Genomic DNA, 16887 nt, shown 5'->3' on the forward strand with positions numbered 1-16887 from the left:
GGGCATACAAAGTGTCCCGTTAATAGAAAAAAAAATTTTAATGAGTGTCTCGCCTTTTCCCGGTGAGGCTTAAAAATTTTTAATTAATTTGTAGAGCGTTAAAAATAATTTATTATTTACTTTTTATGTATTTGAAGATATTTTCTTTTCAAAAGTAGCTTTTAATATTTTCGTGTTGCTCTAGTCTCAACATTGGTCGTTTATGATAAAAGTCACTACTGTAAACGAGTAAATAATTGATCTCTGAAAAAATTTTCTTTTTGAACATTTGATCCCTTTTTATTTTCCTTGACTTGTTTTTTGTTTAATTTAAGTCACTAATTTTGTTTTTATTTTAAAACACCATTTACAATTCCAATAAATAGTTCTTCAACAAAATTTTCTATTTATATATTATTCTTTACTTTTTTATGTTTTGAAGATTTTTTGTTTTCAAAAGTAGCTTTTAATATTTTCGTGTTGCTCTTAGTCTCAACATTGTTCGTTTATGATAAAAGTCACTATTGCGAACGAGTAAGTAATTGATCTTTGAAAAAATTTTCTTTTTGAACATTTGATCCCCTATTTCTTTTCTTTGACTTTTTTTAAATTTAAGTCACTAATTTTTGTTTTTGTTTTAAAACAAAAATTACAATTTTAATAAATAGGTCTTCAACAAAATTTTCTATTTAAATTTTATTTATTTGTAAGATTCATTTTTATAGAATTTTTAGCTAATGCCTGATCACGAATATATGTTCTTGTTGTAGTATCGAAAATATGATTCTCCCTTTTCATAATCAATTCTCTGCAAACGGTTTTCTGTTTAAATAAATAATAAAAATCTAAAAAAAAATACAAATTTTAAGCTTTTATAGTTTTATATACCAAAGAATTTGCATTAGCTTAACAATGTAACCTTTTCCAAGTCGTCATGTGGCATGGTTTATGTGAATATTCTGTTTTGAAATCAAAATCACTACACTAGAGATTGTGCGTAAAATAAACCCTTAGAGACGAGGGTAAATCAAATAGGGAAGTCTAATCGTTTCATGGACTTACAATTGATTCAATGGATACAAAAACCCTAAATAGTATGCTAAACTTAAAACCGTAAAAATGGCCTGTCGTTTCATACGGCTAACCTCCTCTATTTTTCGCTGCGAAACCTACTATCATGGGCTAATAGAGTAATGTGATGGAAGAGCTTGGCTTTTCGTAACGAAAATCAGAAAAGGAGGAATTGAAACATTACAACACTGTCTTTTCTTTGTTTGATCGATAAAATATGAAGACTGAAAGATGTCAATTACAGTTATGTTGAAATCAGTGACAAATATTCACTAAGAACGTACTAAATTCTATATAGTTTTAATATACCCTAATAATTCGCGTTGGAAAAGAAAGATTCTCTTACAGTGTTTCGAAACTTGTTGCAGATGAAGAAATTCTGCTCCGATTAATAGAAAAAACGAAATTCACACTTCCTGACGATTTAAGTCTCATCAAAACTGAGTATCTCTATATTAGACCCAAACTGAAAGAAATTAAACGGTTTTTCTAAGATATCTTGAAAATTTGGTGTCGGCTTTTAGTTTTATCTTGTTTATTCAAATCTATTGTCCAAGTTTTGCAGGTTATATCAAGACCGTCAACAAAACTCTAAATAGTTAGGCCACACAAACTAAAAGCAGTCATAATAGACGAGATACGGCAATTCATTTTAATATCGATAGGTCTTAACTATGAACATAATAAATTGTGTATAGTTTTAACATACCTAATAATTTGAATAGAAAAAGAAAACTTATCTTACAGTATTTCGAAACTTATTGCCGGTAAAGGAAAAATCAAGAGGTGTCAAGACTAAAATATTATCATTGCAGGACAAGAAGAAGAACACGAAAAAGCTCAGTGCAGAATGCCATTGATGTTTTCATCCACTGACGATAATGCCAGTGTCAATTTGGTAGCTCGATTAGGTAGTCAACTCCACCCTGGAGCTGTGACTGAATGGTGCAACTATTTTCCTTTAAGCGAAAATGTACGTTTGCGGAGGCTTGTAGCAAGTGCTACAGATGGAACTAGGAATTACGTATACCTAGTTGGTGTAACTGTAAGACCTGGAAAGAGAAGATTTAGAGATTCTCTGATTGTTACTATTTTACCTAGGTTTGAGATTCACAATTTCAGCAAACATCGTCTTCTTATTGGGAAAAAAAGTCTTGTTGAAAACAGAGTAAGTATTCAATTATCAAGAAATAAGATGATAAGTGTACAAAAACTTATACATATGCATGATGATCAAAGGGTCTCCCAATTTCTTGAAGGTAGGAGAGAACTTGGAGAGTTAGGAAGATTACTGTATTTGATCTTAAAAACCTATTCTTTTAAAAATTAACATTCTGTCCTCCTTGAAAAAAATATATACCGATTTGCCTTCCCTTTTAAGATCTCATATCTATATGGAAGTTTCTTTACGGTTTTGCCCTTGTAGAACCCTTAAAGTAAATTATGTGTCTCAGGAATTCGTGAGTGATATATACTTTTCATCTTATATATATGTTTTCGTATTTTACGTGGTTCCATTGTTGCCCATTTTTCTATACCATAAGCTTTATGCACCTTCTGGGAAATCTCCTATGGGACTCCTCTGGGACTTCCCAGATATAGGATCTCCATATGACACCACTGTCTGCTAATCAAATAGTAAATTGAACTCTAATGCAGCTATTATGTTGACTGATCTTGACTTGTTGTTATCTTGTTGCCTTGTTATCTTATGAAAATACGAAATATTGCTATATATATACATACAGAGTATATAGTATAGGTTAGGTTTTTATATCTATTTCATATCTTTTCAATTCCGTGCAGATTTTGTATTTTCGCCACTGCTCATTAAAAAAAACCGGTATTTTCGCCACTGCTCATTCAGAATTATCTTGAAAAACGATTATTCAGAGTTAACTCGTAGTTATGTACTACTCCGCTTTTCTTTATTTTATGTATGTACTATGTTACTACTACTACTACTTACAACTCACCGCTGCACCAAGCCGCCTGAGGCCAATGCACGCTCCTCTTCCATCTCAATCTATTCAAAGCCTCCTTCTTTAAATCCTCCCAGGAAGTTTCCATTTCCCTTTATGACATCCTCCCACCCCAAACACGAACGACCTGCTTTCCGTTTAGCCCTATACGGTTGGTCAAAATGGACAATCTTTGGCAATCTTTCATCTTCCATCCGCAGAACGTGCCCTAACCATCTCAACCTTTCTCTTAATATAACCCTAGAAAGCGAGATAGAACCACACTTTTCGTTCGACCTTCTGTTTGAAATACGGTCAGTCAGCTGGGTACCCAGAACAGTCCATTGGCAATTTCTCTGGAAAACATCTAGCAAATCTTCATCCATTTTTTGAGCGCCCATGCTTCAGAACCATATTTGACCATTGTCATCATTGTAGGGTTCAATATTCTAATCTTGGTTTGCAGAGATATTTTCCTTTTCTTCCAAATTTTTTCAACTGCGAATAAACACCTTGAGCATTGGCTATTCTACTTTTAACATCATCACTGCTCCCACCGTCTTTACTAATAATACTGTCAAAGACACCCGATCAATCTTTTCGTTACCCAACATCACCTTTTCATCTTCACTTATTCATAGCCTTAGCGACTTAGTCTTCTTAGCACTAATTTCTAAACATATTCTAGCACCCTGAACTCGTAAAAACTCTAAAATTTCATTCATTTTGCTCACACTTTCATCTAGGGTGCTTAGATAATCAGCATAATCGAAGTCCAGGAAAGTCTTTTCTCCCCATTTGATTCCGTGTTCTTCCATTGCCTTTCCTTTGTTCCTTAAGACAAGGTCCATCAAAATGATCCATATAAAGGGGGATAGAATACAACCCTGCTTAAGTGCTGATTTAATACAAAACCAGCTGCTAACGTCATTTCCTACCTTAACCGCTGCAGCGTTATTCTCATACATAGCACTAATCACTTTAATTTATTTGTTTGGTATTCCATACAAGGATAAGACCTTCACTAAAGCTCTTCTATCAACAGAATCGAACGCTTGCTCATAGTCTATAAAAATGAGGACCAGAGATGTTTGACAACTCATGCCCCTCTCAATTATTAACCTAAGAGTGAAAATTCGGTCGACACATCCTCTACCTCTTCTATAACCGCACTTTTCTTTTCTTAAAACTTTCTCTACAGCATCTCTCAGTCTAAAAACGATCCTATTTCTAAGTAATTAGCTGCCTAGAGAGACCAGGCTAATGCCTCGTATGTATTATAGATTCCTCTTTATTTCTGCTCTTTATTTATGCTCCTCTTTTTTCATGAACGCATTAAATTATTATTAATAAGTCCAACATCTGTGTGTCCATCTAACTCAAAATTTCTAAAATTCTGCATAATATTGTCTGTTTTTGGCAACTGTACCGTCCCGTCTAAATCTTTGATAATAAGCTTAAATGGAGTAATTTGTGTTGTAAAGCCTTTGCTTTCTGATTTTAGCACCTGATTTGATTGGGAAACAGGGGAAGTACCCTGTGGTAACACAGTGGGTTGATGCTCTGCTTTGCTGGGCTTGGAGTTCAATGCCCGATGTTGAAGTGTTAGGTTACACGCCTGCTACCTGTCTCTTTAAAAAAGACACAGCAATCAAACGTCTATACGATCCGCTCGATCGAATCGACGTTTGAGCCATTGATGTGCCATCAATGGCTCTGGAGCATCTATCCTTTTAATAAGATTTATGATATTCTATTTCATCTTTTCTGAAACCAGAGGAATCTGGAGGACAATACAATTATAATGTTTATTGCAATTATAAAGAAAAATACTGATTTTCGTATCTTTTATTGTAACATGTTGTGTCTTTCTTATAGGTTTTTGTCTTTGTCAGGAGTTAGCCGAAAAGGCTTGCTGGAGTCTTATTTTTATTCATGGTGTCGTGCAGATAAAGTTCATCCCATGTTAACCTCGGAATAACAAAAATAAACAGTATACTTTATTAAAATGTTGATAATAAAATACAGCTAACACTCTATTTAAGCCGCTAATGACAAAATCCAGCATTAGTATTTATCCTTGGATGCTTCTGATGTTTCTTCTGTAAATACGAACTTGGTCTTTTGGGTAAGCCTGGGGTTTACTGGACTCGACACTCCTGTCTTATGGCGGGTCACATATAGGGTGTCACAATTTTCCTCCAGTCATACCCATCTGTTTTTATAAGGAAGGCATCGTTAACGGTAATGTCAGCCATGGTTAGGAACTTCCTTAAGCTGTCATTCCATCCACTCCTAAGTCTTTCCTTCGGGCACGACCAACCACGTGATGCAGGTCAAAGTCATAAATTCAAGCATTTGATTCAGGAGGCATCCTGAAGAGGTACTCGAACCATCGGACGATTGACTGGGTAGATTTTGATTGAAAATGGCACTTGGTGAGTAAGATCAAGGAGTCTTATTATTCATAAAATCATCCCGTAGAAACCCTTCGATATAATGAACTTGTTTCGTCTGACAGGCATCTATCATGCTCAAGATGGTGCATTGGAGGGTTTATGTCTCAGCTGCGTAGAGTAGGACTTCGCTTACGGTTGTGTTTTATGTGTGATTTTTTTTTTTTTTTTTTTTTTTTTGTAAGATATTCCTGCAGCGGTCAGTCAGAGTCATTGGGAAGAGCCTTTCGGGCACTGGGAAAAGAGTAATCTCTCTGTAATTCGAGCTTAAACTTTTAGTTACCTTCCTTTTCCTAAGAGGTGAAATTATAACCGAGCCCCAATCCTTTGGGACACATTTGGTGTGCCACGTTAAAGAGGAAAGCATCTGGAGCAAAGACAGGACATCATCAATCCCTCATACTTTAGGAGCTCAGCTCATGTTCTACATATTCCTGCAGTTCTATTGTTCTGAAAACGCTTTGTTGCTGAATGGATTTTTACAAGTTTAAAGGGAGTTTTGCTTTAATCTGATGGCAGTTCCTGAATGCTGGTTGAAAGGCATGCAAGATCCTAAATATTTTAATACTATTGCCAATAATTTTATTTTATAGATTGAATACCTTGTGAGTAAATAAGTTATGTTATATTTGATTTTTTTTTTTTTCAAATGTTCAGTGTCTTTTTGAATAATGTTAATAGTGAAAACAAACAAGGCAGAAAAGAAAAAAACCCAATAAACTAAAAAAAAAGAAAATAGACAATTTTTATCCTGTCAAATATTGTGGAAATTGCAGATTTTTATCGAAATCTTCCAATATGGAGTCTTCAATGTAAGTAGAAGCATATATACAGAACGAAAAGACAAAAAATGAAAGATATCTTAAGAAGTGAATAAAAAAGAAACCCAAATAAAAGGGAATACTTAAAGTCAAAGCTTTTCTACTAAAAATTTTTTTTAAATATAAGCTTAAGATTTTCATTCAGTGTCAAGCTCTTGCGTTTTAAATCTCGCTTTTTTCAACAGTCTTTCTCTGGCCATAAATTATATCGTCTTTCAGTTTCAATTTGATTCAGTTTGATTTCTTTATTGACATATTGTTGTTTTGTTTTCAGTCTGGTTTATCAGACATTGCAGATAGTCTTATTGTGATGCCTGAAAGTTCTATTATTTTTCACTGGCCAAGATTGAACGAAAACCAGCTTTTATGTGTAAAAATGGCTGACGATGAAGAATCTTGTTGGTCAGGAGGATTCGGAATTGAAGAAATCCAATCTCTTTCACATTAGTGTCTAGTAAGGCCCCATTATATAAAGTCGTACAACATTATTGACTTTTAGAAACTCTTTTATATACACTATCATACTAGTATAATTTTTCAGCATTCTTTTTTACATAACTTCTAATCTTTATTATTGTTCGTCTTTTAATGTTGATTCTTTAATTATTTATTAATTGCTTATTTTCACCTAAATGCTTTTTTAATCATTCTATCCAGTTTTGAATTGTTAAAATAATTAAAAATTTTTAGTTGCTTATTTAATCATTCTATCCAGTTTTGAATTTTATATAATCATTAAAAACAGAAGATTTTGAATTGGTGAATTTGTATATGAATAATAATAATTTGTTTGTAGATTAGATAGCTATTCAAATTGTGTCTATTTTGAGTTTTCATCTGGCTCTTATCTAATATTTTTAGAAACATCTAATTGTAGTCGATCCTAGAAGCAGAGTTTAACTACGGGGGGGGGGGGGTACATTAAAAAAAACTTAATAAACATGAAAAATACCCAGTGAAACAATAAAAAAATAAATCCCAGTAAGACAACAAAAAATAAAAAAGAATTAGAAAGCCAAAAGTACACCTTCCAAAAAAAGTAAAGGAAGAAAAGATACAATACAGGATTATGCGATTATTCTTATTTAAAAGGTGTGGAAATATAGAACTTATTGCGATGAAAATGAAGGACTTAGAATTTTGTCTTTGGGGGAAGGAGACAAACTGTCTTTTCCTTATTAAAGAATGCACTTTTTTCCTTTTTAATGCCCTTCTTTCGATTTTGTTAGTAAATCTTATAGTTGAAAAATTGCAAAATAGTGCTAATCAATACCCTAATCTCATTGCTGTGAATAACACAAATACATTTTTTGCTGAAAGGACATGTTCCAAATGGATAAATTTCACAAATTGTTGCAATTAACATTAGGACAAAGAATTAAACCTAATACACAATTAGGACAGAAATGTGTCATCTTGAATAAATTTCTTCAGCTACGAGAAAGGATTCCAGACAATGACTTTTAGATAATTTCATTGATATTTTTTTGACATCTTGAAGAAATCGTGGATTTGATTAAAAGAATTTGAAGAATTTTCAGATTACCTCATCGATATCTTGAAATTATCAAAGGTTTATGCGAGAATAGGGCCTTAGATATCTTGTAAATTTTTCTGTTTATTCCAATGATTACTGTAAATAATGTCTTAAACTCAAGGGTATTATTCAATAGTCCTAGAAACACTAGAAAACATAAAAAAAGCACCAATTCCAAACTTACTGTCTGATTTTTCCTTACATACTGGCGATCTTGTTTCACTTTGTGTTCAGCTTTAAATCTTTATTCAACTTACAAGTGGAACACTTTGATAAGTGCTCAGTTTTAATTTCTTTGTGGTAGAGGATATTAACTAGAAAAATATACATGTCTGCAATGTTGGTTTTTTCTTTTGGAGGCTATGTGATAGAATAACCTTTTTCTTTCCCTCTTGCTTTCTTTTTTTCTTTTTCTTTTCGTTCTTACATTTTTGCATGGATATTTTACAATGAGTTCGTTTCTTATTGTGTTTTCACTATTCCCTAGCTTTTTATCCTTAAAGATAATAATAAAAATAATTTACTACATATTATTGTCACTTCCAGAAAAGGAATGCAACCTGAAGTGCCCCCCTCCCCCTAAAAAAAAATATGTTTATATATTTTTCATTGCCTAAATTGGTCTAAAAGAATGTTAAATAAAGCACATGGAAAGATTTTTTTTAAACACCTCGCTTTATGACTCAAGAGGCTGGGACAAATCAATTAATTTATTGCATACACCATGCCTAATACTGCTCAAGTGTTCATCTAGAAGCGCGTTCCCTATATAGTAGTTTAATAAACTTTCTGAGCTTAATATCCACTTTAGCGATTCATTGGGAGTTTAATATCCATTTTAGCGATTCATTGGGACTGAGTCATTTCTTGCACGTTGAAGTCTCTCTCCAGGGGCCTACCTACTGTGTGGTTTTCACTGATGGTGACTCGATGCCCCCATTCTATTGCATCGATAATAGGTCCTACGTGTCCATTTCATATTATCAGAAAGGCACTAGTGATGTAAATAAGGCAATTGTCAAACCAAAAGCTAGGGTTCCATACGCCTGGACCGAACCGACTCTTAAGCATTATTTGACATGTGAAGCACCTGGTGGAAATTCTTGTGATTACTATTTAGATAGCTTTGGAGAGCTTCAGACAACGATGGAATATGATTTGCCTGCCGAACAAGCAATTGAGCTTCAAAAATTTTGTCCAGGATCTGGATCCCTTTGTGCCAGAATCGAAGCGGATGGACCAACTAGAGTGCTAGTTATAACAGACACAAAAGAGGTTATATTCGTTCATATTCAGTGTTTGATTTCTAGTTAAGAGGGGCGTTATAACATTTATAGCTTTGCTGTTGAAATCAAAACCCGCTGTGTCAGTTTACACTATTTTCAGGTTGGTATGCCAATTATTATTACAGACCTCGGGTGTCAATTGTTTAAGCCTGAAAAATTTCTATAAGTATCATTTTCGATTCATTGCAATTTAAAACTCAGTGTATATATTATTGCTCATTTACATAATATAGCCGAAGAAATAACATAAGGAATAACTGGGGCTCATTTTTCAAGACAATTATTAAAGTTGTTTATTTGCATATAAACTACCAATGCTAAATTAAAGTTGCTCATAGCTTGTTTTCGATCTTTCTTTCTTTTTCTGTTCACAACACGTCTTAATTTTTTTACGACTCCAATCCCTATATCATCCTTGGTTGAAAACCTGACCTTGGCTACTGTGGTAAAATAAAAAACCATAAAGAATAGGGCATTGGACTTTACACTCCCTACTGGTGGTGCTGATTTCTGTTTCATGGCCTTTCATCCAGGAAGTGCAATGGGGGTCGGGGCCAGCCATCATGTGCTTTCGCATACCCTTCCTGTTTACCTTCCCCAGATTTTCCCAGGTACCCCTTTATAGCTGGGTCAACTTTATCTGAGCTTACAGAGTCACACCACTAACCCCCATTACAAACAAAATAGCAAGGGACACTACGACTCAAACCCTTGTCTTCACGGTCAAAGGAATTAGGGTCTAGGGTCGGTTGGGCCTGCAACCCTCCCACCGAAAATTTTACCGCAACGAAAAACGATGATACTGCCTCGGATGACCTACCCCCCCTTTACCTTCCACAACCCCAGGACGTCCCTGGACCGATTTTAGACCATCGAATGAACCTTATTGACGAGGGTGGAATACGACTTGTCACCTGGAACGTACTCACACTCAACTTTCCTGGAGCTAAATCAATGCTTGCCTATGAGCTAAAACGCTTCAATATAGCTGTGGCTGGCCTTACGGAAACCCGCCTTGTCGGAAGAGAGTCTAAGGATATTGGTGAAGGATATCACCTGATCTGGTCTGGTGACCCAAAAAGCAAGACAAATTGTGTAGGCCTCGCGCTGAACGCTAGAGCCAAGAGAAGCCTTCTCTCCTATAAACAAATTTCAGATAGAATACTAATGGCTCAGCTCCAGCAAAAGCATGGAAAGTGGACAATTATTGTATGCTATGCTCCCACCACTCCTAGTTTTGCGGAAGTGAAGGATCAGTTCTATGCGGAGCTCTCAGCAACCCTGTCAAGAGTCCCACCCCACGACATCGTCACTCTTCTGGGAGACCTTAACTCGACGGTAAATGACAGGTAGGGCGTGTGGAGAAGTGTTCTCGACCCTGTGACTCCAGATTCACTGAATGACAACGGACAAAGACTCCTCCAGCTCTGCACTATGCATACTCTGGTTATTTCAAACACGCTCTTTCAGAGACGAGATACACACAAATACACTTGGTATAGTAACGACGGCCAGACAAAGAAGATGATCGATTATGTTATGATCTCGGGTCGCTGGTGCTCGTTGATAACAAAGTGTCGGACTTATAGGTGGGCCGAGCTTGGAAACAGAGACCATATGATAGTATTCGCCACATTCAGGCTACACCGGAGAGCACAAGGACAAGAAAGACGGCCTCCCAAGCTTGATCTGAGTAGTCTGGCTACATCTCAGATGCAACAGAAGTATGATCTCGATATCTCTAACCGGTTTAGCTGCCTCCAAGTTCTGGGCGACCCTGAAGTAGTCTGGAAGTCTTTCAAAGATAACGTACTCGATTCTGCTGGCAGTACCATTGGCCGCAGCAGACACAAGAATAAACCCTGGATATCCCAGGAGACTCTGTCTGTAATCGAGCTGCGCCGGAAGGCCCGTTTAGCAAAGAATATGCCAGAGTACAGACGACTCAATGGCCTGCGCAATAGCCTACTGCACAGTGACAGGAAGACCTTCGTCGACAAGAAAGCCAGCGATCTTGAAGATGCCTCGAGAAAAGGAGGCACCTGCTCCCTCTACAAACACCTCCTCGAGCTGACGGAAGGGAGGACTTCCACCGTGAGCCGTGTTTTTTCTGCTGACGGAAGCATGCCGGATGACGATGCAGGGCAACTCTCTGCCTGGAGCAGTCACTTCTCAACGCTTCTGAATGCCGAGGCAGTTGCTCATCCCGACTCTGATCTGATTCAAGCAGCAATGACCACACCCGAGGCTGCTTCCTACCTCGTATCCGAACCGTTTACCACCTTTGAGATCCGAAATGCTGTAAAACGGTTAAATAATAATCGAGCCCCCGGTGTCTGTGGTATTTCTGCAGAACTCCTCAAGTACAGGGGTGCAGCGATGATTCTGTGGCTCCAGATAATCTTCTCAGCTGTATGGACGACGAAAAGCATACCGAATGACTGGTGTGCTGGCATCATATTGCCGCTCTGGAAACGTAAGGGCAGCCGTCAAATCTGCTCCAACTATCGTGGGATCACGCTTCTCTCCTTTCCTGGTAAACTCTTCGCCATGTCACTCCTAGACAGGTGTTCCATCTTTTTGCGTAGAAAGAGAAGAGTCCAGCAAGCCGGATTCATGCCCGGCAGGTCGACGACGGAGCAAATGTTTACTATGCGCCAGTTGATCGAGAAGACGTGGGAGTTCCACCTAAAAGCGTACATTGCGTTCGTGGACTTTAAGGCTGCCTTCGATTCTGTTGATCACCGTTCACTTTGGCTGATACTAAGAACTACGGGTCTACCCAAGAAATATTGCTCACTCTTTGAAAAGCTGTATGAGGATACGGAAAGCGGCGTGCAAGTAAATGGAAGACGCAGTCCCACATTCCCAGTGAAGACTGGCGTCCGGCAAGGTTGCACCGCCGCTCCCGAGCTTTTCAATTGCGTCATAAACCATGTTATGGCCAGCACGATGAATCGCCTTCAAATCGGTCTTCAGTTCGGAGACCGGGTACTCTCTGATGCTGACTACTCCGACGACTTAGCGCTAGTTGCGAGCACCGTTGATAAGATGACCAAAGCTCTCCAGTTGCTTTCAGAAGAAGCCTCGAAAGTTGGACTGAAGATCAACTGGCAGAAAACCAAAGTTATGCTCCTTGAGCCCCCCACATCCCATTCTACTCTAAAGGAAGTCAATATCGGAAGCAACCGATCAGATCTGGTTGTAGACTTCACTTACCTTGGATCTATTCTGTCGAATGATGGCTTGATCACAAAAGAGCTTACATCTCGAATTGCCAAAGCTTCAGCACTTGTTGGGAGGCTTAGCAGCATCTGGCGGAAGCCAAACATAAGCCGCTTGACCAAAATGTACATCTACAATGCGTCAGTCAGCACCGTCCTGCTGTATGGAACGGAGACATGGCCAGCTGCCAAATCTATCCTCAGCGTCGTCGATGTCGCCCAGACGAAACATCTCCAAAGAATCGAAAGACTTCACTGGACTGACGTCGTTAGCAACCAGACTCTCCTATCACGTACGGCTCAAACTCCTTTCTCGACGCAGCTCGCCCAGCGTACTGTTCGGTGGTACGGCCACCTCCTTCGCATGCCACGCGACAGCCCCAGCACGGGTCGCATTTGACTTCGACCCCACCCTACACGGATGGAAACGACCCAGAGGACGCCCACCCACTAGGTGGAAAGACAAAGCCAATGAATTCCCCACCCAAGCCCACATCCCGGTGGAAGAAGCTGCGATCCTGGCAAGTGATAGGTCAACCTGGAGGTGCCTAGTCTTATCGTTCTCTACGCCGAACCCTCGGCAGGAGCCTTAAGTCAAGTAAGTCAAGTCTGTTTTACCTTGACGGATGGAACTCTGGCTTAGAAATTCTGCTCTTGGCATGTGTTTAAGTAGTGATGTCTAGCTAGACAAGTGGGAACAGGTCAAATTAACGGATCTTCAAGACTTTTTTGGAAATTACGAATTTTGTTGTAAAAAAGTTCTCCGAACACTCCGTAATTTGTACGTCTTTCAACACCTTAAGTTTACCATGAAGTTAGTTGTTTAAACAACCAGGTTTTACTCCATAGGTTCCATCACTCACCTATGTGCATGCCAGGCTGCAAAAAGGGCGTTTGTTCAATTTTTCAGAAACGCCTAAGAATATTAAGCTGAAAGTATCAGAGCCTATTGAGAGAACTGTTGAACTAACCGACAGGCACTATTTGTGTAATGCTACTACTATCACTGCTGCTACTCCTGCCACTTCTTCTACTATGACTACTGAGGCTAAGGCTATTAAGTTGAAATTTTCAGGAAACGTTTAGAGTAATGTTGAACTAAATAAAAAAAAAGACACTATGTTCCTGCAAATAGTCAAAAAAGTAACAGTAGAATCCATATTAATACTAATACAATTCATATACTGCTACTACCTCTACTAACAATTCACCGCAGCACCAAGCCACCTCAGGCCAACACAGCTACACAGGCTCCTCCTCCACCCCAATCTATTCAAAGCCTCCCTTTTTACAACCGCCCACGAAGTTCCCATTTCCTTTAAATCTTTTTTTATGACGTCCTCCTACCCCAGACAAAGACGACCTGCTTTCAGTTTAGTTCTAGATGGTTGGCCGAAAAGAACAATCTTTGGCAATCTGTCATCCTTCATCCGCACGACTTGCCTAGCCACCTCAACCTTTCTTTCATTATAGCCCTAGAGAGCGGTATTGAACCACCTTTTTTATATAGCCTATTGTTTGAAATACGGTCAGTCAGCCGGGCACCCAGAACAATCCTTAAGCAGTTTCTCTGGAAAACATCTAGTAAATCTTCATCCGATTTTGGTAGCCATGCTTCAGAGCCATATTTGACCACTGTCATCACTGAAGCTTCTAATATTCTAATATTGGTTTGCAGACCTATGTTCCTATTCTTCCAGACTTTTTTTAACTGTGAAAAAACACCCTGAGCCTTGGCTATTCAATATTTAACATCTTCACTGCTCCCACCATCTTTACTAATAATACTACTAAGGTAAGTGAAGCTGCCCACCTGATCAATCTTTTCATTACCCAACGTCAGCTTTTCATCTTCACTTATTCCTAGCCTTAGTGACTTAGTCTTCCTAACATTAATTTTCAAACCTATTCTAGCACCCTGAACTCGCAGAACCTCTAAAACTTCATTCATTTTACTCACATTTTCATCTAGGATGCTTAAATAATCACCATAATATAGGTCCAGGAGAGTCCCCCCCCCCAATTTGATTCCGTGGTCTCCCATTGCATTTCTTGTGCTCTTTATGACAAAGTCCATCAAAATGATCAATATAAAGGGGGATAGAACAAAGACCTGCTTAACTCCTGATTTAATACAAAACCAGCTGCTAACCTCATTTCCTACCTTAACCGCAGCAGTGTTATTCTCGTTCATAGCACTCATCGCTTTAATGCATTTGTCTGTTGTACCATACAAGGATAAAACCTTTACCAAAACTCTTCTACCAACAGAATTGAACTCAGGTACTTCTCAATTATTAGCCTAAGAGTGAAAATGTGGTTGACAAATCCTCTATCTTTTCTAAAATCGCACTGTTCTTCTCTTAAAACTTTGTCTGCGGTATCTCTCAGTCTAAAAAGTATCATATTACTAAGTAATTTACTACCTATAGAGACCAGACTGATGCCCCTATAATTACCACACTCACTTTTATCACCTTTCTTATAAAGTGGCTTAATTAAGGTTTTCCTAAATTCGTTAGGTACTTCCCCTTTTTCAAAAATTATATTCATAATCTTCAGTAATTTCTTTCTAACCTCAGAGCCACCATATTTAAGAAACTCATTTACCACCCTATCTGCACCTGGAGCCTGATTATTTTTTAACCCTTTTAGTACTGTCGCTAATTCCTCTTCACAAAACAAATCTTCCTTCACATCCAAGGTATCACAAACTTTTTCATTGTCCTCTATATGTCTTACTTGAACTCTATCTCGGTTAAGCAAATTCTCAAAATATTCGACACATCTCTCTTTAGTTTTTTCCTTATTGCTAATTGCAGCCCCATTCCTGTCTTTAACTGGGCCAAGTCCGCATTTACTACTCCCTCTCAATTTGTTAACATGCCAGCACAATATTTTACTATTATGCCGTCTAGCTACATCTTCCAAATCCTCGGCAATTTTATCTATTTCAAACCTCCTTAGTTCATATTTTAATGCTTTCTCCACTTTCTTTACATTCCTTTTGTTTTCATATGATGTATCACTAAGGTAATTCTTGTACAAGTCCTTTCTCCTTTCTATTAAACATAAAGCTTTTTCACTAATATTCTCAGCTGTAGTTCTAGCTTTCTTCCCTAATACACCTTCTGCAACTTCACAAATTATTGTTCTAAAATTATTCCAACCATCTTCCACATTATCAAATTTTAAACTCTCGAGTTTAGTATTCAATTGTTCCTGGAAAGTTTATCTCAAATACTCATCCTGGAGTCTACCAACATCATAATTTTCCAGGAGGTAGTTACCCTTCCGATATTTCAGCTTTAAATTAACCCTTGACACTACTAGATGGTGATTTTTACTTTTAACATCAATAACGGCACTCCTATGTACCCTAGTATCTTGTATTGATCCTGCGAGTCTTCGGTTTACTATAACATAATCAATAAGGTTTGCTGTCTTGCCATCACGTGAATACTGTGTAAACTTACGAGCTATTTTATGACCAAATATCATATTGGTTATAACTAGATTGTTATACCTACAAAATTGCAAAAGTCTATAGTCTTTACAGTTTTCTTTTCCTAAACCTAGTCCGACTAGGTTAGGATACCATCTAGCCCAATTTCTACTGACCAGGACTTTAAATTTTCCTAGTAAAACATAATATTTCTACCTGGGACCCTGTCTATTTGCTCCTGTAACTGTAAGTAAAACTCATATGAGTCACTAGTATCTCCGTCAGTCGGTTCTATAGGGGCGTATACTACTAAAACTAATACCCTAAACTTTTTAGTCATAAAATGAGTAATTAGTATTCTATTATTAATACCTTCCCAGCCTAAACAAGACTTAGCAGGGTGTTACATTAGACTTTCAGAGCATGGTTTTGGGGATGTTAAACTACGCGTCAGCACTTTGAAATGACCGTGGAGAGAGAATTTTCACCTAAAAGGTTAGCAAGTTGTTTATTTTTGATTAACCCAAAAACTTAAGGTATTTTCGCATAAATACGGTCTAAAACAGTATCTTAATTTGATAAACCCACAGTATGTTCATTAAGTCTTTAAGGTAGTATTCCGTAAATAAGTCAACATGTTCTGTCGTTGGTTTTACTATTTCTTTAAAAAAAATTATATAATAAAAAAATGAAAAAAGCGCAACCTTTTTTTTTTTTTTATTTTTTGATAAAGAGTGAAAAAAAAAAAAAAAAAAAATCTAGCTATTAACCGCTCAAATTTTGCATTATTCCCCAATCGTTTAATATTATATAGTATTGAGTATTCTAGCGTTGAGTTTGCGGTAGTACATTTGTCATATGATTTCTAATTAATTTTCTTTGTAGCAGTGCCATCTTTTTTCATCTTAGTTGAAGCACCGTTCACAGGACATTCAGAAATGTTCTATTATTTTTTTCTTTGGTTTATAGACGTCAAGCTGTCGAGATTTTACTCCGAAAGCAGGTTCATTTATGGATAATCAAGACAACAATGCTTCTAACACTGGCAAACAACTGCAAATACACTTCAACCTCATTGGAGGCTTAAGTATGGATATAATCAGTGGT

General features: G+C 37.3%; 2 protein-coding genes across 2 annotated transcripts in view; both read left to right on the forward strand.

Annotated features, from left to right (window-relative positions):
- LOC148942843 (intermembrane lipid transfer protein Vps13D-like) overlaps positions 1 to 6084 on the forward strand; it is a 24169-nt gene extending 18085 nt beyond the window's left edge. The window contains exons 2-3 of the mRNA XM_089102691.1: positions 1866 to 2218; positions 6061 to 6084. Of these exons, the coding sequence (XP_088958817.1) occupies positions 1901 to 2218; positions 6061 to 6084 (342 nt within the window). The 5' untranslated portion in view covers positions 1866 to 1900. The remainder of the gene's footprint in view (positions 1 to 1865; positions 2219 to 6060) is intronic.
- A 458-nt stretch (positions 6085 to 6542) lies between these two features.
- LOC148942844 (intermembrane lipid transfer protein vps13A-like) overlaps positions 6543 to 16887 on the forward strand; it is a 31383-nt gene continuing 21038 nt past the window's right edge. Inside the window, exons 1-3 of the mRNA XM_089102692.1 lie at positions 6543 to 6742; positions 8668 to 9100; positions 16750 to 16885. Coding sequence (XP_088958818.1) covers positions 6675 to 6742; positions 8668 to 9100; positions 16750 to 16885 — 637 coding nt within the window. The 5' untranslated portion in view covers positions 6543 to 6674. The remainder of the gene's footprint in view (positions 6743 to 8667; positions 9101 to 16749; positions 16886 to 16887) is intronic.

Source organism: Artemia sp. Qi Xiang Cuo, chromosome 16 (genome assembly GCF_049724085.1).
Source record: "Artemia sp. Qi Xiang Cuo chromosome 16, ASM4972408v1, whole genome shotgun sequence".
In the NCBI taxonomy this organism is placed as follows: domain Eukaryota; kingdom Metazoa; phylum Arthropoda; class Branchiopoda; order Anostraca; family Artemiidae; genus Artemia; species Artemia sp. Qi Xiang Cuo.